This window comes from Monomorium pharaonis, chromosome 3, assembly GCF_013373865.1.
Source record: "Monomorium pharaonis isolate MP-MQ-018 chromosome 3, ASM1337386v2, whole genome shotgun sequence".
NCBI classification, from domain to species: Eukaryota; Metazoa; Arthropoda; class Insecta; order Hymenoptera; family Formicidae; genus Monomorium; species Monomorium pharaonis.
The window spans coordinates 32,772,755-32,794,599 of NC_050469.1; the positions used below are offsets into that span (position 1 = coordinate 32,772,755).

At 28.6% G+C, this 21,845-nt stretch overlaps 3 protein-coding genes and 1 long non-coding RNA gene across 6 annotated transcripts; 2 read left to right on the forward strand and 2 right to left on the reverse strand.

Moving 5' to 3' along the window:
- Window positions 1-599: 599 nt before the first annotated feature.
- On the forward strand, window positions 600-5,463 carry LOC105840266 (outer dense fiber protein 3). Its single transcript, XM_036285019.1, has 4 exons — window positions 600-1,540; window positions 2,588-2,800; window positions 3,435-3,639; window positions 5,147-5,463. The coding sequence occupies exons 1-4, from the start codon at window positions 1,498-1,500 to the stop codon at window positions 5,403-5,405; spliced, it is 720 nt and encodes a 239-aa protein (XP_036140912.1). The 5' UTR covers window positions 600-1,497; the 3' UTR covers window positions 5,406-5,463.
- An 810-nt stretch (window positions 5,464-6,273) lies between these two features.
- On the forward strand, window positions 6,274-10,162 carry LOC105840265 (outer dense fiber protein 3). Of its 2 annotated transcripts, none has more exons than XM_036285020.1 (4): window positions 6,274-6,902; window positions 7,598-7,789; window positions 9,412-9,487; window positions 9,626-10,162. In XM_036285020.1, the coding sequence occupies exons 1-4, from the start codon at window positions 6,806-6,808 to the stop codon at window positions 9,879-9,881; spliced, it is 621 nt and encodes a 206-aa protein (XP_036140913.1). In that variant the 5' UTR covers window positions 6,274-6,805; the 3' UTR covers window positions 9,882-10,162. The 2 variants fall into 2 exon arrangements, with proteins under 2 accessions (XP_036140913.1, XP_028047709.2); XM_028191908.2 differs by having other exon boundaries at window positions 6,276-6,902; window positions 9,412-9,565.
- A 3,347-nt stretch (window positions 10,163-13,509) lies between these two features.
- Window positions 13,510-20,696, reverse strand: LOC105838775 (uncharacterized protein C9orf85 homolog). 2 transcript variants are annotated; one of them, XM_012684573.3, is made up of 3 exons: window positions 20,474-20,696; window positions 19,871-20,401; window positions 13,510-13,771 (listed from the first exon to the last, which is right to left on the reverse strand). In XM_012684573.3, exons 2-3 carry the CDS (start codon window positions 20,304-20,306, stop codon window positions 13,575-13,577), a joined length of 633 nt encoding a protein of 210 aa, XP_012540027.1. In that variant the 5' UTR covers window positions 20,307-20,401; window positions 20,474-20,696; the 3' UTR covers window positions 13,510-13,574. The 2 variants fall into 2 exon arrangements, with proteins under 2 accessions (XP_012540027.1, XP_012540028.1); XM_012684574.3 differs by having other exon boundaries at window positions 13,510-13,735; window positions 20,474-20,694.
- Window positions 14,416-18,247, reverse strand: LOC118644983. Its single transcript, XR_004962749.1, has 2 exons — window positions 17,485-18,247; window positions 14,416-14,504 (listed from the first exon to the last, which is right to left on the reverse strand). It is a non-coding gene; the product is annotated as an uncharacterized LOC118644983 (long non-coding RNA).
- Window positions 20,697-21,845: the final 1,149 nt, after the last annotated feature.

Genomic DNA, 21,845 nt, shown 5'->3' on the forward strand with positions numbered 1-21,845 from the left:
AATTTCTCTGTTAGGAAAATGTTATCAGAGGTAGATATAGGTACAAAATGGATGAAAAATGTATTAAAGACGAGAAATGACAAAGAAAAGCGTAAATAGTCATTAAGAGTCCTATGTTATTATGTAATTAAGCTATGTAACCTTTTTTCAAAGGCCGAAATGTTTAAGAAATAAACGAGTTGTATATATGTTATATGCAATAGTAATTTTATGCAGGGTGTAATAACAAATAAAAAAATAACAGTTGGCGCGCGCGAAGCGCGTGCATGTTCTAGTCTTTTCTAAAAAGTGCATGTTATATCGATAGTCGCAAATCTAGAAGTGATTGTTGCCTCTTTTCCGCAATATTGATTGGTTCTCTCGCTGCGCTTACTTTATGTTGCAAAAGTAGTTGTTGCTATTAAATTTTTATAGCTGTCAAATTTGTATAGATAGTTATTTATACAATTAAAAAAATAAAATTGAATAATTTTATAAATAAAATTTTATTAATAAAAAAAACCTAAATTATATAAAATTCCTAAAATGTAGAAATTAAAAACGGTTTCTAAAAGCGGTTTATAATAAAATTTTTCTATTATTTTTTACTTGAAGAAAAGCTTTAATAAAGTAAGTAATATTACTATCGTTCTTAATGCGACACTTTTACACAATTTTTTGTTTTACACAATTTCTTGTTTTACACAATTTCTTATCTTATCTTTTAGATTTTTAGATGATTTATCTGGACATATTTTATGAACTTTAATGTGTTTAATGTATCTTGCGTATATTATAAGTGCACTTGAAAAGGAACTAAATCGAAGGTCGAAACGTAGTGCTTGAATTGAATTATATCTGGCTAGTTATGGTCAAAATTTATTTAATTGCGTTTTTACTCACTTACTGGCGAAGTAAAGATTATATAGTTATTTTTATACTTTAATAAAGTTTTTTTAACAAAGCTTTACATGTCGAAAAAATTAGATATTGAAAAGAGAAGTATAAAAAAAGATCTACTCGATCTGGTCTCTATTAATCACTATAGCTATCAATGCCATTTTGCTTCAAAACTAGATTTTCCAAACTCTACTTACTTCTAGGAACACTAGGCCAATCAAATTTGCTATTAGTAAAAATTGAATCAACGGATTCAAATATCGATTTAACATGCTCTTTTTAAAAGTGGCTGTGTTCAACAGAAAAAACAGCTTTGGCACTGTTATAAAATTTTTTAGATGATTATTAGTTTATACATTTAGATCCGACAAAAATTAAGGGAAAGAACCAATCGTGTTGAAAAATTTTACAACAGTTGCAAAGCTGCTTTTTCTGCTAAACGCAACCAATATATTGATTGCTGCGAATATATCAATTTGAAATTTACACCTTCATATTTTATCACTAGTTCGCTGTCATATGAGAAGTTTTTTATATTACTCTTTAACTCTTTAAATATTGATTTTTATAGCCTTTACGTTTTATTATGTCTTTCACATACGTTATACAACAATAAAAATGGAAGGCAAAGAAACTAAACCATTAAGTTGTACCATAAAAGGTAAATTATTTGATTATATAATTATAAATTTTGATAGTACAGATCCCAGAAAGCAACATGTCTGTATTGTTACTGAGATATTGTTAGCAACCATAATTGCAGCAACTAGATTTTTTGTAAAATTGATGCCACTACAATATAACAAATTTAGGTTTAACAATCATAAGACAACTATAGAATAATTCTAGATAAGCGGGATGTGTAGCATTTTGAGCAAATTAACGCATTACATTTGTTGTATATTTGCTATACATTTGCTGACATCGAAATAAAACATTATGAATTCAGCAATATGATTACCTATACGTGCAATCAGTTGAGGACATTTTAAAAAGAAAACGATCAGCAATAATATACATTATATTATTTGCGATATAACAGTAACATGACAACAAATGTTTGATAACAAATTGAAACTGACACGTTGCTATCAATTTACTATTGTTAAAAATAGAATTTATATGAATTCTTAATAGACATAATGCTGTCTCACCTTCCGAATTAGTCTAGTCTAAATTAGTTGTTGCAATGATTGTTGGTAACATGACTACAATCAAAACATTTAGCTCTGGACTTAGCAACTTACTGGCAATTTTGAAATTCGTACTGGTTTATACATTTTAAATTCGACTGAAACTAAGGGAAAGAACCGATTGTGTTGAAAAATCTTATAACAGTTGCAAAACTATTATTTCTATTATATTTAATGGTATTTAGCAAAAAAAGCAACAACTGTTGTAACATTCTTTATACGATTGGTTAATTGTCCTTCAATCCTATTAGATGTAAATGCACAAACTAATCACATAAGAAGAATTTTACAGTTACAACCATTGTTTTTTTCTGCAACCATTGTTGCTTATGTGTTGCTTTAATTCAAAAGTGTTAAAGATAAATGTATAAAAAGTTACCAATATAATAATTAATCACAGATTTGCGCCATTTTTCTTTAGGCGCTTTATTATCTGAGAACCAATTAATTTATATTTTACTTATATATTATTTATATTTTATTATATTTGTATTAATATCAGTTTATGAATATAGGTCCTGGACCAGTTTATAAACTGCCAACGTTAGTTGGATACAGTGGCCATGATCCGTCACGACATAGAAATCCAGCATATAGTATACGTCCTCGAATTGGTATTAAAAGTTTTGTGATAGGGCCCGGTCCTCATTATGATGTCAGAAATTTAACAAAGTCCGGGCGAGATAACCAACCCGCTTACACAATCAGAGGAAGAGAATCATGGAGTTGTAAGTATAAAATTTCTTCTTAAGGAAGTTCTCCAAAGAACTTTATTTTTTAAGATGTTTATAACTAAAATATATAAACATTCCTGTGATTCTTTCACATTTTTTTATTTTATAGTTTTCTTTAAAAAATTTTTCAAAGTAGCAATGAAAGTCTTATAGAAAACGAATTTTAAGTAATCTAATTAGAAATAAAATAAAAATAAAACAAACGATTTTTAATAAATTATTATACATCTATATATATGTGTGTGTGTGTGTGTGTGTGTGTGTGTGTGTGTGTGTGTGTGTGTGTGTGTGTGTGTGTGTGTGTGTGTGAATGTATGCGTCATATTTATTGTTAATTGCCGATACTTGGCATCAAAAAATATATGACAATTTATTAGACAAAGAGAGCTAGAAATCAAATTTAAATGTAAAATTTCAAAAATTTCTCTCCCTCTCTCTGCAGAACATCAATAATTTCACAAAATTCCATAAAAATCCTTATAAAAATTGTTAAAAATAAAAAATTAATTTCTCTTGAAAAAAAAAAAATATATATATATACATAAGTAACCCGGCTTTTTAAGCTAAAAAATCTCTTTAATTTAAAACTTGAGAAAGTAATATTAATATTTAACTTTGTATTCTGAAGTGCGGGATTACTCTCCAGGACCTGGAGCATATTCTCCCGAATTGTGTCCACCAATGAATCACAGTCATAGAGCGCCAGCTTACAGTATCAAGTCACGAGGAGTAACAAAATTCCTAGATGAAGGACCTGGACCGAATTCATATCTTTTACCGACGTGCATAGGGCCCAAAGTACCTGATAAATCTACTCAGGGTGCATTCTCTATGTAAGAACGTAGCCCATACACATCCAGTAAGCAAAATAATGCAAACTTTGCGTAAAGTTTATAGTAAATTTAAGTACACCTTTGCAGCAAAATTACAACAAGCTGTCAAACCGTGTACGGCAAGATTTACTCTGATCTTCCCACAAATTTATCATATTGTGTACGCTAAAATTTACCATAACGCAAAGTTTGCGTTATTTTGCTTGCTGGGCTATATTCAATTTTTTAAAATCAAGGTGATTGCCCTGATTTTGACGAGACCAGCTAAGGTCAAGTCTATATTTTCATTGTGTATCTTCCTAATAGCAAAATACATTGGCAATATATTGGCTAATATTGGCTAAATATTTGTTACATTGGGAATGCATTGGCCAATGTTTTCCCAATATTTCCCAATGTAATGCCAATATTGGTCATAAAATATTGGCTTCAAATTAGAATGCAATTAATGTCCAATATAAAAATCGATTAGTTCAACATTGGCTCAATCCTGAACCAATATTAAACTAATATTGCTGTTTAGACAAATTGGCTATATAAGATGAAGCGTCTACTTTACAATATTAGACCAATATTGGAAATATTGTCTTTATTACATTACTTTTCAATATTGCGTCTCCCTTTAAACCATGCAATTTTTGTTTATGACATTTTTGGCTATGGAGTTCAATTTTCGAGATATTTGAATGTCACAAGTTAACTCTTTGATTGCTGAATTAGGTTTTTTTTAGCAATTTTTTTGAAATTTTACATAGCTAGGTTTCTGAATGCACAATTTGCAAATTCAATATAACGGATCTAATATAGTCGCCATCAGCTAGTAAATTAGTGAAAATCTGGATATTTTTGCCATTAAAAAAAATTATGTTACAGATTTAAGATGAATGATAAAGATAATATTAAAATTTAAATTGCAGATACAATATGGTTGCCTACATGTAATATAATATTTTCAGTAACTTTTAATACTCATGAATTTTTATCTAAAAAATAATACATCTAAGTGAAACCACAAAAAACCATTTATATTATAAATTTTGTATAGAATATTTTTCTAAACTTAAAATTTTCAGTTTTTAATATTTCCATGCATCATGTTGGATCCGCAATTTTAAACTTTTCAGTTTAGACCTTAGATTAGTAATCAGTGACCTCAAAAATCCTTTATATCCAAAAATAGTCAAATTCAATATAAAATTTTAAAATAAATCGATTTTTTCACATTTAAATTGTTATAAACAATCATTAAGGGATAATTGAGTTCAAAAAACCTTGTATTTCTAAACCGGAAAAATCAAACATCAACTATAGCAACTTGCAATGTAATTGAAAACTGTAGTACTGTATAAGATAAATTTGTTATTTAAAAATGTTCTTTATTTTGTAGCACTAATTTCTCTAAAAAATTGGTATTAAGTAAAAAATTCTTTAATTAAGTAAAATTATTTCTCTGCCTATTATATTTATCATATTATATTTATTTATGATAGTTTTTATATTTCTTCAGCACTGGTCATCGTAAGACATATAAAGAAATTGTGGGCCCAGGACCAGCTGCATACATCAAAATAAACTATGATATGATAAAACGACGCAGTCCGGCGTACAGTCTGAAAGGACGACACATTTTATTGGAAAGATATCATAGTCCGGCACCAATCTTTTATCCATTGTATGATATCCAAAAACGTTCACCTATGTATTCATTTGGTATAAGGCATAGTGAATGCGCTGGAATACCTATGACTCAGTTGGATGAGGATTAATTTTATAATTAAAAATTGTATACAGAAATATTTCGTTTTGTATCTTTTGTGTTTATGCAATAAATTTCTATTGTAGGAAAGCTTAGGATTATATTATAGTTATTAGAGCTTAATAAGAATATTTATAAGATGTATTATAAGAAAATTTTCTAATAGATTCAATTCTCTTTTATCAAAGATTTTTATTTATGGCATGTAGATTATACGTTTTAGATACCTATAAAAAATCGATTTAATATAAGTTTATAAAATAATATTAAAAATTATTACCTCGAATATTTCTCAAGAAATAGTATTAATTCGAGAAAAATATTTCAACAAAAATTTTGAACGGGCAAAAGAGCAATAATTTTAAAATAATTTTGAATAATTATAATACATCAAAATCATTGTAACTTATAGAATTAAATGTGATATTCCTTTCAGTTCACTACAATCTAGGATGTAGAAACTTTTGCTTTTTAAAAATGAAAGATAATATTCGCTAGTGTTGCTAAACACGAAATCTTCTAACGGTCGTCAGAAACAAATATGGATTATCGATAAGATAATTTGTTGATAAGATTTTTGTGTGCACATATATTTATATAAGAATGATTTATTTTAATCGCCTAAATTAATATCTCAAAAAAAAATTATTGTAGAAAAAAATGTTTAATGCAAAGATCATATATTATAGTTTTGAGAGAAATATTGAATAACCTTGATTTTATCGATATAATTCAATTAAATAATTTTTTGTATCTTCATAATTTTTTAGATATTTAGGTTCAATGAATAAAAATCTTAATTTTTAATTTTTAGGTGAAAATCAATTTTATCTTTTTTTAAATAAAAACTTTTTTATTGTACCTTTGGATTAATCTAATTTTTTAAAAATTTAATATCTTAACAACTTTTTTACAAAATTAATAGCTTCCGAGATATTTAGGCTTAAAGAATCATAGATTTATTCGATCAGTATATATTATATACTATATTGTATATAATATATATCATATCATATAATCATTTTTCTTTTTTTAGCGGAAACATAGGTTATACAAAGAGTAACCCGAAGTCGACAACGTCCTAGTAGTTCATACGGTCATACATATTATTGGTCTGTTACAGCTAAAAAGAACAGGCCATATACACCTTCATGTTTTATTACTGCTTTCCATTACTTTATTTCTAACACAGTCACATTGAAAATTTTAAATAAAAGCTGATAAAATGACATTTAAAAAATAATTATTACAAGTCGCTTTTCCAAGAATATTGGATGATTGATATCTTAACATTGCAATGAATTATGACAAGCAATTGTTTTATCGCCAAAATGGAGTTAAAATTATGATAATGTGACATATGAATAGATTACATGTTAAGTAAAATTTCTAAATTTATAAGTGAAAATAATGCCACCGAAAAAGGAGCGCAAAAGGCGTAAAGATGCCGATAAAAGTAGAAAGAAAACTTTAGAGAAAAAGGAATCCATTATCTGTCATTTTATCAGTACGCATTCGTCAAATCTAATTTAAATAACGATTTGTGTATGAAAGTAAAAAAAATATATTGTATATATTTTATATAATATTCTCTCTAATGAAACAATAAGTTTCATACAATAAAAATGTAAATACTATCTCTTAGTAGAAAAATTTTAGTGAAATTTTAGTAAACGTGATGTTTTATTAAATTTAATATAAATTCGATTAATATGTAATAAAATTATATTTAGCTAAAAATATTTTTTATGTTTAATAAACACCATATGAAATTTTATTAAGAATTCTATGAAAATGTAATGTAATTTCAACAAAAAATTATTTTACAAAAAAAATTTTTATAAAAATTGTAATGTTATATAAAATATTCATGATAACAATGTAATGTTATATAAAATATTTGTGATAACAAATTAATTACATTTTATTAAATGTAATAAAGTTTTAATAAAAATATAATATAATTAGTTAAAATGACGATAAAATAATCATAAAATTCAACAAAATATTATTGAAATATTTTAAATTTTATTAAAGTTTTGTTAAAATTCTTCTACCAGAGATTATATATTAAACAATTAGTAATGTTTGTCATAGCCTCAATTGCTTCTTGTCGCATTTCAAAGAATCATTCTATAAAGAATCATTAAATTTAATTTGTTATAATTTGTTTTATCTATTTTATTATTATCTGTTTTGTAGCTCCAGGACCAAAATATCAACTTAAGACACTTATCGGCTATAAAAATCACTGTATTTCAAAATATCAAAATCCAGCGTATACATTCGGTCGTCATTTTGTTTTCGAAGTGGTAAAAACCCCAGGACCAAAATACGTGATCAAGGGCCACAGACTTGAGGGATTTACTTTCGGACATGCCTTAAAACATCGTGGTAGAAATATATGCTCGTTTAAACTAGATTACTAGATCAATCTCTAATGAAAATAATTCTCGTAATATCTTATAATATTTTTTTAAATCTTTGTTTTATTTACAAAATTTATGAAGAATTTTATTATTTAAATTTATATAAATTTCTAAAAACATCTTAAAGAATTTTCTGTTTTAACTTATGAATTTTTTAGGATTTTTAATGGAAAGAGAAAATTATTTTTTGTAGTTTATTTATTGCTTGAAGACTAATTTTCTCCATTTACATAACTCAAAATATTTTTTAAAAATATTTAAAAAAATCTTTTTCTATGAAATTCTTTATATTATTACATGAACTTATATATTCTTTATTTTTTATAGAATTCAAAATATTGCTGAAAGATTGCAGAAATATTATAATATTGCAACATATTATAAACTTTATACAAAAATATTTTAGGATGTTATTGTAATATTTTATTAAAAAATATTGTATAAAATGCGATGCAATAATTCAACATAAAGAGAGCGTTTTAGATACGGACGAAATAACTCGCACATAGCAGACTAAATGAATTGAATACATGATGGTTGCAATCGTACGTAATGTTTACTTTGTTTCCACATTGTTAGGTACTACTGAGATGTTATAATTTTTTTTATGGAAGGCTGGGCCCCTTTACATCACTTATATAACAACGTGGAAACAAACATCATAAACATTGTGTATGTTTGACTCTACTTGTGTCCCATACCTGTATCCGATTCATTCAGCTTACTGTGTTCGATTTATTCTATGCGCATCTGAGGCTTATTTTATACGAAAATTTATATATAAAAATTTTATTACTTTTTAAATCTATAAAATATAAACAAAACTTTATATAATTAAGATCAAGTAAACAATTTTGATATAGAAACATATATATGTATAAATCTATATAATTATACACAAAATATATCCATACACGTTCATTGTTATATTAGTTTCTTTTTTTATAAAATTTCTGTTAATTATATGATCTATTTTAACGCTAAATGAGCGTCGAATGTTAAAAAAAAAGGATCGTATGAATCAGAAATTGTGGGCTTCAATAAAAAGAAAGAGTTCTATTTATAATATTTTCGCCCTAATAATAAAAATAGTTATAAATAATTGTTATCCTTGTAATAATAATAATAATCAGAAAAATAATATTAAAATATATTTGCAAAATTTCTGAAATGTTACTACAACCCTGCAATTGGAAGTTAGCAGATCCATGGCAATCCAATATTTCTGCAAAACTGCATTGCAATCTGCAATATTTTATGCTGTAGGGAATATTATTATGATATATTTTATATATAATATATATATATATATATATATATAAAGAATTCCATTTATATAATAATATAAAACACATATTATTATGAATTTTATATATTATTTAATGAATAGAATTTTTTACATTAATACATAAATTCTAAAATATTTCAAGATTTTTTAAATCAGAAAAAACTGATACAATCTATGGAAGTTTAAAATAATTTTTCAAAAATCATTATAAAATAAAAAAAAATTTTTATGTCAGTGTATGAAACTTTTTTACCAATGTTGTTAATCATTATTATAACTTTTTTCTTTTCATGCGATAGATATCGTAGTCGGACCTGGTCCAAAATATATGTTGCCGAATGTTCGTTGCGGCCCTTTCTTCTCAATTAAATGGAGGTCCGAATCGAGGAAAACTGGTGAAACGCCAGGACCTTATTACATTAAGCCTATAACTGACGCGCCAGCATTTTCCATGTACATTTAGACTCCTTTGTTTTAAAATAATTTGTATGTGAATGATTCTATCATTTTCAGGGGACTACGCACAGCTGCGGGAAAACGTATAACTAGTGCGGGTTTTCATTATTCTTACAATTTAAACGCAGTGAAACCAAAAGCACCAATGTACACTATCGCTAGTAGGGCAGCATACCAATTTCCGAACATTTCTGACAGTCCGGGTCCGATATACGCTGTCCTGTCACCCAAACCGATTCCAGCCTTTTCGTTTGGTGTAAAACATAGCAAATGTGCTCCACCTTACATCACCAAATGCGACGAACAATGCTAACAATGAAGAAAAGATTTACTTATATTTGAATTAATAGCTCGCTGGATAACTACTAGCAAAATTCTTCAATCCTTCTATTTACATCTTAGACAATATATTTTATTTAAAAGACATTAGTAACATTTTTAGAATATTCAAAGTTTAAACATCTTATACACATTTCTAGATAATCTGTACTAGTAGTAAAAAATACATATATTCTTAACTAACATGTATTATATGTTAATAATATTGATTGAATAATAAATAATATTAAATAACATTAAATAACATATAAATAACATTAAATGTTCTTTATAACTATAATGTTCTTCATAAATTAATTATAATCTTATTTATAAGATGTTCGCTGAAATGTGTTTCAAGGTAATCTTTTATTTATTTTGTTATATTTTTTATATAACATATAATTTAATTAATTTTTGATTTTTTACACACTCAGACAAATTATCATGACAATATTTTAAATTACTAATAGACATTTTATACTTGAGACTGAGGAGGACTTACCCAAATAGCACAGAGAGTTCAAAAAGAACTCAATTGTATGTCACCAATTATGTCATCAATTATGAATTCTTTTTGAATATTTTTTTATAAAAATAATTCTTTTTGCATCTTAAAAAGAATTCATAACTGGTGACATAAAATTGAATTTTTTTTAAATCTCTGTGCTATCTGGGTAGTTAAGTCGAAACTTATTTCATATGTTGTTCTTTTCACTTAAGTTAGTGAGCGAGGAGTGAGCGAAGAGTGAGCCAGTGAGTGAGCGAGGAGTGAGCGAGGAGTGAACCACTGAGAGAGCGAGGAGTGAGCCAGTGAGTGAGCGAGGAGTGAGCGAGGAGTGAGCGAGGATTGAGCGAGGATTGAGCAAGGAGTGAGCGAAAACTGAGCGAGGAGTGAGCGAGGAGTGAGCGAGAAGTGAGCCAGTGAGTGAGCGAGGAGTGAGCGAGGAGTGAGTGAGCGAGGAGTGAGCCAGTGAGTGAGTGAGTGTGTGAATAAGTGAGTGAAAAAGGGAGAAAATAGCAGTTTTTAAATTAATTAATTTTGTCTATCTGAGATGCCAGTTACACCAAATCCACGTGCGCAAACGTACACGCATATATACGTATGTTTTGTAACAAAAAATTATTTTTTTATTAATTTAATCATCAGAACTATTGATAGGACGTCTCTAAACGATAGAACTCTATAGATTTAGTCTTCTCTGTGGTCGTATATTCGAAATATGGTGAGATGCTATTATGTGATTTTTGAAGTTAGCATCTCATTTATAAAAATTTAATTAAAATAGATAATTCAACGGAACTATTGTTGAAACTTATCAAGAACTGTAGAACTATGCTGGATGCAAGTAATTCTGCAGTATTTTTTGAGATGCTAAACTTTGAGATGCTAACTTTACACACGTTTAATCGGCATCGTGGAAAAGCGACAACAATACTTCGAGAGATGCGAGTATCGATGCCATGCCCTTTTTTAGAAAGGATAATTATTATTGCAATTGTTATTTTTAAAAAATAAAAAACTAAATAGCGCGCGCGTAGCGTTGTTCTAGTATTATCTAAAAAAAGGCATGTAAAGTCGATTGCTCGCATTTCTCAAAGTTTATTGTCGCTTTTCCGCGATCTAAAAAAAGACATGTAAAGTCGATTGCTCACATTTCTCGAAGTTTATTGTTGTCGCTTTTCCGCGATGCCGATTGGTTCTCTCGCTGCGCTTACTTCGTGTTGCAAGAGTAGCTGTTATTACGACTGAATTTTGACAGCTGTTAAATTTGTATAGATATTATATCTATACAATTATAGTTGTGATTTATTTTTAAAAAGTAAAAAGTATAAAGTAAAGTAGCGCGCGCGAAACGCGCGTCTGTGGTGTCTAGTCACTTAAAAAAAAAAACGAATATCGAGCATATATCAGTCTATCACTGTGAAACAAAAAGATACTTAAGCAAGTTTCATTACCAAAATATTTTACGTGTAATATGCATGACCATAGATATTATAGCAATAAGTAAACGCCAAATAATCTATTTTATATTTTATACATTGTCTGATAAGTGAACTTTGTTTTCTTTATTTCATATAAAGCTTCGTTGTAACTTTATATTTTAGTTATCCTAATTATCACAATAAGCGAAATTAGTTAATACAATTAAATATTTGTAACAACGATTAATTATATATCGAAGCAGATATTTCGAGATTCTTGTAAAAAATTATATTAACAAAATATTATTAATAATTAAAAGATTGAGCTGCGTGCAAATGAGCTGTTAAATTTCGAATTATTTAATAATTCACTAAATTTTCCAAATATTCTTTTTGTATTTCAAGTTATCGCTGTATATTCACAGCAGTACTCAAAAATGCTTTGAAAATAGTTCTTCATAGAATATGTTCTCCGAATCGCTAGGACACGCTATGAAAAATGCTAGAAACATCGCAGAAGTCTTTACTCTGCATACTCAGACGCACTTGAAATAAATTTTTTCGTGTTTATTGTCCATATAACAATCTCCAACCAATATGGAAGTGGCACAGAACCGCAGAAAATTAATATTTCGAATATATGTCGCAAATCGCTGGACGGGTTACGAAAAATGCTAGAAAAATCGCAGAAATCTTTACTCTGCTCAGACGTACTTGAAATAAATTTTTTCGTAATGTTTATTTTTTCTATAACTGATTTGTAGAGTTTTTATTAATTTAAATTCAAAACTTTTTGCGCCCGGACCCTGCAGAGGCTCGCCCCTGAATGCGGCTGGTTTCTGTGCGGCTAGTTTGACTGTCGTATTATACATGTATAATCTTTTTTTTCAGAATTAATAGTTACAAAATTTTTTTAGTTATAATTTGCCGAAAAATTGGTTAGTGTTATTATATATTTAACAATAGTTACTGCATATTTAATACTGTAACTACTTATATAAATTTTATTTACGGTTAGAGTCAATTAAATATAGTATTGGAATTTGGAAACAATTATTAATATTTTATTAATTTACTATATATATATATATATATATATATATATATATATATATATAAACATTTAATGATATGTTTGATAAATGTTGTTAAATTACTTAATTTAATTTTATAAGGTACTTACAATTAATATATACATTCAGTCTCCCTCAAAAATCGGTACACTTAAAATGTGAAAAATTTACGCCATATTCAAATCTTTGTATCTTCGCGAAAAATGGTCATAGAAATACAAACCAAAAAGCATTTGAAAGTTCAAACTTTCTAGTTTCTAAATCTTTTGATTAAAAACTTTGAGTTTTACAATATGACCACTTTTTCTTAAAATAGAGCATAAAAAAATGTTTAAAAATTTGCATCAAATTTAAGCGTATCCATGAGCTAAAATAAATTTTTTTTATTTAATCTGAAAATTTTTATAAATTGGATTCTTCTTTTTAACTTGCTTTTTTTAAATTTTTCCTACGATCATTTTTAACCGAGTTATGAACGGTCAAAGAAAAAACGTCATTTTATTTTACGTTTAATTTGAACATAGAGCGTTCGCTCACATGGTGCGAATCTTCGCGCTTGACAAACGGTTTTTTTAGCAAGGTAGACAGTCGAGCATACGCAGTGGATAACTGTGGAGTGGTAAATTATTTTTTATATTTTAATAATTTTTTTATTTAAAACTTTTTTATCATATAATAAATCACTAACATCACTCGAAAGCATCATTTTCTCTTTCATTATCAGTATCACTGTCAATGTTGTCATCATCTTCTGTGATAGCTAATGATTTTAGTTTTATTAATAAATCTCTTTTTTTCAAATTTATTTCATCAGTTTCGTCTTTACTGCTAGTTTTATCTATATCAGTATCTAAATCAGAAATATAACGTTTGCTATTACTTTTTGCTAAAAATAAAATTCGACAGACTTATTATATATAAAAACATACATTTTTATCTCTATTATGTATACTGCCCATCAAAGAATGATTCAAAGAAAACATGTATCAATGAACTCTGACTTATTAATCTGATTTACCCGCAGGGTCGATAAAGTCGGTAATAATAAACATGTGCACTTTGGAAAGGTGCATATTGAAGCTTCAATATTTTAAAAATTTGAGTTCAATACAAAACAATTACAATATGTATACAATAGTAACATGAGAAGGATACTGGACCAACTATTAAATTGATCAAAATGCTTTTTAAATAGTTTTCTTCAGAAATATTAAATACCAGTTTTTTTCAAAATTAAACTTTTTTCAACAACTACATTTTTTAACGAAGGAACACTCACAAGGGAACGGTCCCTCACTGATCTTAAGAGGATGCTGGACTGCCTTTCAAACTTGATCGAGGTCGATAATGTAGAGTCATTCGTGCACATCATTAATGAGATTTTGTATATATTTCTTTTATAGATTTGAAAATTCTTTTCTAGAATTAAAGTACACATATTAATATCAATTTGTGAATTGGATTTTATATCGAAAAAAAAAATTTTTTTATATTACTCTACTTATCGACTTCTTCCGAATCCGCACTCACATGAAATTTTCATAGACATTTTTCTCTTATACCAAAAGCTTCTTAGCTGTTCTAAAGGCACATTATTATTCTTTCCTATAGTGACAACCCTGCATAACAGTTATTTTATACGTAAAGAGTCTTTAACACTTAGGGCGGGTTTATCAATGCTCAGCTAAGTTAAATTTGACTAATAGTTAAATACTAACTGTAAGCTATGTGTTTATCAAAGCGGAATAACTAACAGTTACGCATAAACTGTTGGTTAAAGTGTTTGTAACAAACACTTTAACCAACAGTTTATGCGTAACTGTTAGTTATTCCGCTTTGATAAACACATAGCTTACAGTTAGTATTTAACTATTAGTCAAATTTAACTTAGCTGAGCATTGATAAACCCGCCCTTAGTGTTGTGGCTGAAAGATGACTGCACAAAAGTATAATTTTTTAATTTTTTCTTGTTTTTTAAAGAAAATTGTATCTAGCAGGATTTGTTATTGTCTATACTTTAATTTTGGAGAAGGATTCACAATTCTATGAAATCAATTAAAAGCCAAGTGAAAAAGAAAATAATTAGCGTTCAATCGGTAAATCAGACGACTCCAGCATCCCCTTAAGAGGATGCTAAACTGCCCATCAAACTTGATTGAGGTCGATAATGCAAAGTCATTATTTATCCTTGTTCATGAAAAAATTTGCTTTAAAATACGAGTTATATAGCTTATACTTACAAATAAATGGTGTCTCGCAGTTTAGAATAAAAGGAATAAGACTATATTTGTCAAATTACGTTTACAAGCCGTAAAAAAACATATTTATGTGATCAAAAATTTTATTCATTTAAGCGCTTCTATTTTTAAAATATCTTTTTTGTACGGCTTGTAATCGTAATTTGACAATTATAATCTTATTCCTCAATTTATTCCAAACCCGGGAACACCATTCATTTGTACGTATAAACTACATACCCAGGTAGCAAGCCCACGTCATTTTGACGTCCCAAAATGGTCATATCTGGTCATATGTCGTCAAAATGACCATTTTTTTACATGACCTAAAATTGACGTCATGATGACGTCATTTTGAAGTCATATTTCAGTCATGATCTGACGATTATTTTCCCAGACAGCACGCATCCAAAATCGGAACATAAAGACGTCATTAAGACGTATTTTAGACACGGTCTAAAGCAGTGTCTATACAATGAGATTTAAGGCGTAAGGCATAAGCATATTATATAAGCATATTATATTCAACTTTAAGAGAACTTTTTTAAGAAAACATTTAGATATCTTGGAAATAATTTCAAAAGAGTCAAATTAAACATTTGAACGCTTCAAAGTCTTAATGCTAAATAGATCGCAATTCCCATCAAATTATAAAGGTTATGGAAAAAGTTAAATTTAACAATGATATTAATAAGTAAATAAGTTAATGCTATTTATTTTTAATGTTTTGCAAAATTTAATTGCTTTTATAAAAAATAATATAATTGCGACAGTTTATAATATATAGGTATATGTAGACAATAACAATTAAGTACCCATATCGATGATTCAAACTGGCGTAGCAGATAGAGTACAAGGTTTGTAATCCTAAGGTCCCGGGTTCAAAACCTACCAGCGGCCAGTAAGAATAAAATAATATAATTTAAATTTAATTAATTAATAAAAATTTGTCCCAAATTTAGTACGTACTGTTGATAAGAATAATAAAAAAAAATGAAATTTTTATTTTATTTTTTAATCTCTAGTTGCATTTTAAAGATATCCGATTTAAGAAATCTTTTAGATATTAGTTTCATGATATCTTCTGTTCTCAAAAAACGACGCATTGGTTAACATTCTGACATTATATGTTATCTTTTAGAAGTCTCTTTATGTTATCATTTTCAGAAACAGGATATCTTTTAGAGATCTTTTTGACAACATATTGTTCACGTCATTCTATGACGTCATAATACGGTACATTTCATGACGTCATGAATTTGTGACATTCGACCGTCATTTTAACGTCATAAGGGCGTCATTTCGTGACGTCAAGAATAGTCAGTAAATGACCATTTTGGGACGTCAAAATGACGTGAGCTTGCTACCTGGGTAACTTGTATTTTGAAGCAAATATTTTTATGAACAAATAAAATTTAAAAAATTTTTTGCATTTTGGTCTTTATCTAATCGTCCCTCGGTTTATTTGTGTACGTACTTTAAAAGTGTAAAAGGATTATCAATTCTGTAAATTCAATTCGAAATTAAGTGATAAATACAGAATGTCGGTAAAACACACGGCTTTAGCATCCTCTTAAGAAGATGCTAAACTGCCCGTCAAACTTGATTGAGGTCGATAACGTAGAGTCGTTCGTTTATTCTTGTTCATAAAAATATTTGATTTGAAATACAAATTATATAGCTTATACGTACAAATGAATGACATACGTCAGTTCAAAATAGATTGAAGAATAAGACTATTCGTCAAATTAGAAGCCATAAAAAAGTTATTTGTGTAATCAAATTTTATTTATCTGAACGCTTTCACTACAGATTTTTGAAAATTTGATCATACAAAAAACTTTTTTTTACGGCTTTTAATCATAATTTGACGAATATAGTCTTATTCTTCAATTTATTCTGAAGTGAGGAATGCCATTTATTTATACGTATAAGCTATATAATTTGTATTTTGAAGCAAATATTTTTATAAACAAGGCTAAACGAATGACTACATTATCGACCTCGATCAAATTTGACCGGCTAAGCGTAGAGTAAAAAGTAACAGTAGGCGTAAGAGCGTAAGCGAAATAATGCAAGGTTTACAATGTCAGCAGAAGTAATGGAGTAAGAAGTAAGAGTAACAATTGACCAATTAAAAACTGGTAGTAAATGAAATGGGCAAATCTCATTTCATACTTCTTACTTCTTACTCCTACTCCATTACTTCTGCTAACATTGTAAACCTTGCATGAATTAATTTTATTTCCTACTCCATTTTTTACGCTTACGCTCGGCCAATTGGAGCGCAGAAATAGCTGTAAACAATGCCATTAGTTTCATAAAATCGTAGAAAAGTATATGGCAAATCGTTATTTCTTACTCTACGCTTACTCCATGTATTGCAGCCTACGCTATACACTTAATCTGTCTCAGGTCGGTATTTATTATATGATCCACTGGAAACAGCTGTCTACATCAATATTCAGATTAGGCGAAATCCGTAACGACCACATCGAATCAGAAGAGACGCGGTCACGTGACAAGTTTGCCGCTTTCTCCCTCAGAGGTTCTCTAGGATAGCATGTTTCGTACATACATATATGTTGTTTTGTACATATATATCTTATTTTATACATATATCGTGAATTTTGCATTAAGAAAATATTATCGTAAAGTGACAGCAGTTATCGATAGTGACATACTAAAAATATTTATTTGTTATATGAACTTAATCATTTCTCCCTACATTTTTGTACGTACTTTAATTTTGTAAAAAATGTTTACATTTTTCTATAAAGCTAATTGCAATTTTTTATTAAGCTAATTACAAGATTAGTTTGAAATTGGCAATGTCAGTAAAATTGACTTTAGAATCTCTTTAATCACTTAAATTTTAAGTGATGCCAACTCCCGTAAGGATTGTTGTCTTTAATGGTATCTCGTCGGTGTTTATATCGACGATCAGACTGATAATATACGTCAAAACTACTACAAGATTCTTTGAATCATTAACAGGCAGTATATATAACATACATATTATCGCTCAAAAGTTTTAGTAAGTTTCAGATTTTCTTTCACAAAAAGTTAAATATAAAAAAGATTTTGTAATTGCTTTGTTCACAAAGCAATTACAAAAAAAAATGGAAAAATTAATAGTTTTTAAATTATACCATGTTTTTTAATTATACCATAATATATTAGTATAATATATATGTTATAATATATATTATACTAATATTATTATACTAATATGTATTAAATATATATATATATATATATATATATATATATATATATGCGTAATATCATGTTATATTAAAATGACATTACTAATCATGTTCAACTTATAACCGTTTTAAAGATCAAAAAAGCTATTCGCACAGCTCAGTAAACTTTAAAAAGTATAAATATAAAATCTAGAGACCCGCTATTTGGTTTTGGTTTCAATTACGACCATTTATGGAAAAAATTTGGAATTTCAGCCAACATTAAAAGAAAATTTTAAAGTATTTTACTTTAAAACTATATATACAAGTATATATACTATATATACAAGTCGTAAAACTATATATATAAGTATATATACTATATATACAAGTCGTAGCACTAAAGCTGCCAATGAGATTTGGATTATGGAGAATTCAGATATTCGTCAATATTCGGATCTAACGACATTTAAAAGTCGGATACTCAGGTATTTGCATTCATAGTTTCGAATCTTTAATATTCAAACAAAAATAGATAATTTATTATCTAGAATTTCTAAGGTGATCCTGATTGCCTACAACTTCGTTTGCACACACGATGACAATTAAAGTGCAAAAGTACGATTGCACACATCACATTATTGCGCACATACACATTGCACACATGATAATATTGTGCACATACAGGTTGCACATTGCACACATAATACTGTGTGGTTTCCAGCAAGACACAGTGTAACACAGTGTCCGTTAGTGTGAGGAAAAACATATCAGTGTCTCACTCACACTAGTGGACACTGTGTTACACTGTCTTGCTGAAATCTCACACTATTGTGCTCATACACATTGCACACATGATATTATTGCACACATGCACATTGCATACATTATATGATTATGTTCATAAACATTGCACACATGATACCATTGCACACAATATTGCGCATATAATTAGCTTTCTGCTTTTCTACCAAGGTGTGAATTTGTCCTAAGGCTCATATCATGGGATATGCATGAAAAATAAAATTTAATTCCTCAGCATCAAGATGCAAAAATCTGTATCAAAAACCTATTACAATCATATTTTTTGTGTTTATTCTCTTTTAATCTAATATCAGTTGTACTTTAATTTTTTTGAATTAATTATAAAATCCTTTTTCAATATATCTATTGAATACATTATTAATATTCATGAAAAAAGTTTTGAAAATCCATGACAAATTACACATTAAATTATAAAACATTTCTTTCTATATGATGTCTTTAAATTTAGATAAATATCTTTTTCAAGACCTATTGATTTCTATTAGTTTAGTTATTCAAGAATTTACTAAAGATAATTTCTACTATACTGATAATATAACTATACTTTAGACTCTATGCAAGCCTTAGTTTAGAACTTCATATTTTTTGAAAATGTAATTTAACACCAATCAAAAATTCAAAGGTCATAAAAGAAAAAAACTTCAAGAGATAAAAGAAAATCTCAAGTGTACTAAAACTTTGAGCAACGATATACATGTAAATAAAAGTCCATAGAATTCAATACATAAAACATACTTATCTGTTGATCCATATAACGTAAGAATGTTCTTCGTTTTCGTTCTGGGATCATTTTTAAAATTACTCTAAATTCGGTATCCAATTTAATTTGTTCTTCCTTAATGGCTTTTTTTCCAACAATTTCTCTCTTCTGTCCACATTTTGAACAGACTTTCTGCTGCTGTGCGCAAGGTAAACAGATATTGTGGTAAGAATGTTTCACAGTTTTTAGTTCACACTTAATACATTTCATTGGAGCTTTAAGCATTTTGTACTTTTTATATTTGATCTTCCATTCGATTATTTTCTTGCAACGTTCGCATACATCAGTAATTTCAATGTTGTTAATGAGCTTTGTTTTTTTAGAATTGTCATGCAGATTGTTCTTAAACGACGTTTGATTTTTATATTTTTGAGGCCTTGAACGACTAGCATTTCCTCTCTGATGACTCATGTTTACATTACTGTAATATTTTTCTAAATTTAAGCAATATAAGGAATGATTTGTTTTTAAATTTCCAACAATCAATTTGCTGCAGATTTTATTAGCTAAAATAAATAAATAAAATTAGATACATCAAACCAGTGTTGTTGCGCAATTGTCTAGTTTAGAGGCTTCACCTCAAATATCGATAAATTATGCTTATTCGACGCGTTTTTGCACACAATCAAAGAATCAGGCAGAAAAAAACATCGTTCTGTCCCGTAAAAGAAGATATTAATCGTTGAATTTTTTTTCCTTTTTAAGTTTAATTTCAAATATTACATCCATTGATATACGACACTTTTAACAAAAGAAAATATCAAAGAATAAAAAATCACAAGGGAGGAACACATAGTGGGGATACGATTTCTTCTTTGAAAAGGGCGCCATCTACAATGGAGTGTTTAAGGGCCATCTACAATGGAGTGTTTTAGCCGTAACAGCACTAATGCCCAGTCTACAATGAGTCGTTGGTCGTTGGTCGTAAGAAATTTAACCAATTATGTTCGGTTATTCTTCTCTAAGATCAACTGTGATTGGTTAAATTTCTTACGACCAACGACCAACGACTTATTGTAGACTGGGCATTCAACTACGGCAATGCTGTCTAGAATAAAAACGACGTAGCAATAACATACAAGCCGGCCATCAAAGAAAGGCGACCAAAAACTAATCCCGAATGCCCCAACGCTCATCGTAAGCACGCAATGAATTGGCTCAATGTCTGCTGTAGGTTGTAAACAGTAAAGCAATACGAAGTGGAGACATTTTCTACGACTACTGCTACGGCCTACGACTCTCCATTGTAGATGGCCCTTTATGGTCGCCCAATCCGACGCGTTAAAACCTTACGTTATGGTTATGTCAATTCATGGGTACGTTCCGTTTCACGCATGGTACGCATGATGCATCGTTCATCTTTGTTGTTTGTCAAACGTTAAACAAGGATGAATAATGCATTATGCGCATCATGCGTTGAAACGGAACGCAGTCCATGTGTGAGGGCCTTTAGGGCCACCGCACAAACTCTTCCATAAGGGCCACCGCACAAACTCTTCCATAACGCGTTACGTTACGTTAAGTACTCCATACGAACCTAAGTTGTACTTAAAATTTAACTTAAATCAACGCACAAAGAAATTCTTAACGTAAGAACTTAAGAACTTACGTTAAAAGTTTCTTTGTGCGTTGATGTAAGTTTAATTTTAAGTACGAACTTAGGTTTAGGGCCACCGCACAAACTCTTCCATAACGCGTTACGTTACGTTAAGTACTCCATACGAACTTAAGTTGTACTTAAAATTTAACTTAAATCAACGCACAAAGAAATCCTTAACGTAAGAACTTAAGAACTTACGTTAAAAGTTTCTTTGTGCGTTGATGTAAGTTTAATTTTAAGTACGAACTTAGATTTATGGAGCACTTAACGTAACGTAACGTGTTACGAAAAAGCTTGTGCGGTGGCCCTTATGGAGCACTTAACGTAACGTAACGTGTTACGAAAAAGCT

Bases quoted from the DNA above. Each gene is read 5' to 3' on its own strand.
- LOC105840266 (XM_036285019.1), top strand. From the start codon at position 1,498: ATGGAAGGCAAAGAAACTAAACCATTAAGTTGTACCATAAAAG. The intron at 2,801-3,434 runs GTAAGTATAAAA...TGTATTCTGAAG, and splicing joins AGGAAGAGAATCATGGAGTT to TGCGGGATTACTCTCCAGGA. The intron at 3,640-5,146 runs GTAAGAACGTAG...ATATTTCTTCAG, and splicing joins ACTCAGGGTGCATTCTCTAT to CACTGGTCATCGTAAGACAT.
- LOC105840265 (XM_028191908.2), top strand. From the start codon at position 6,806: ATGCCACCGAAAAAGGAGCGCAAAAGGCGTAAAGATGCCGATAAAAGT. The intron at 6,903-7,597 runs GTACGCATTCGT...TCTGTTTTGTAG, and splicing joins CATTATCTGTCATTTTATCA to CTCCAGGACCAAAATATCAA. The intron at 9,566-9,625 runs GTACATTTAGAC...TATCATTTTCAG, and splicing joins GACGCGCCAGCATTTTCCAT to GGGACTACGCACAGCTGCGG.
- LOC105838775 (XM_012684573.3), bottom strand. From the start codon at position 20,306: ATGAGTCATCAGAGAGGAAATGCTAGTCGTTCAAGGCCTCAAAAATAT. The intron at 13,772-19,870 runs GTATGTTTTATG...TTTTATTTTTAG, and splicing joins TTATATGGATCAACAGATAA to CAAAAAGTAATAGCAAACGT.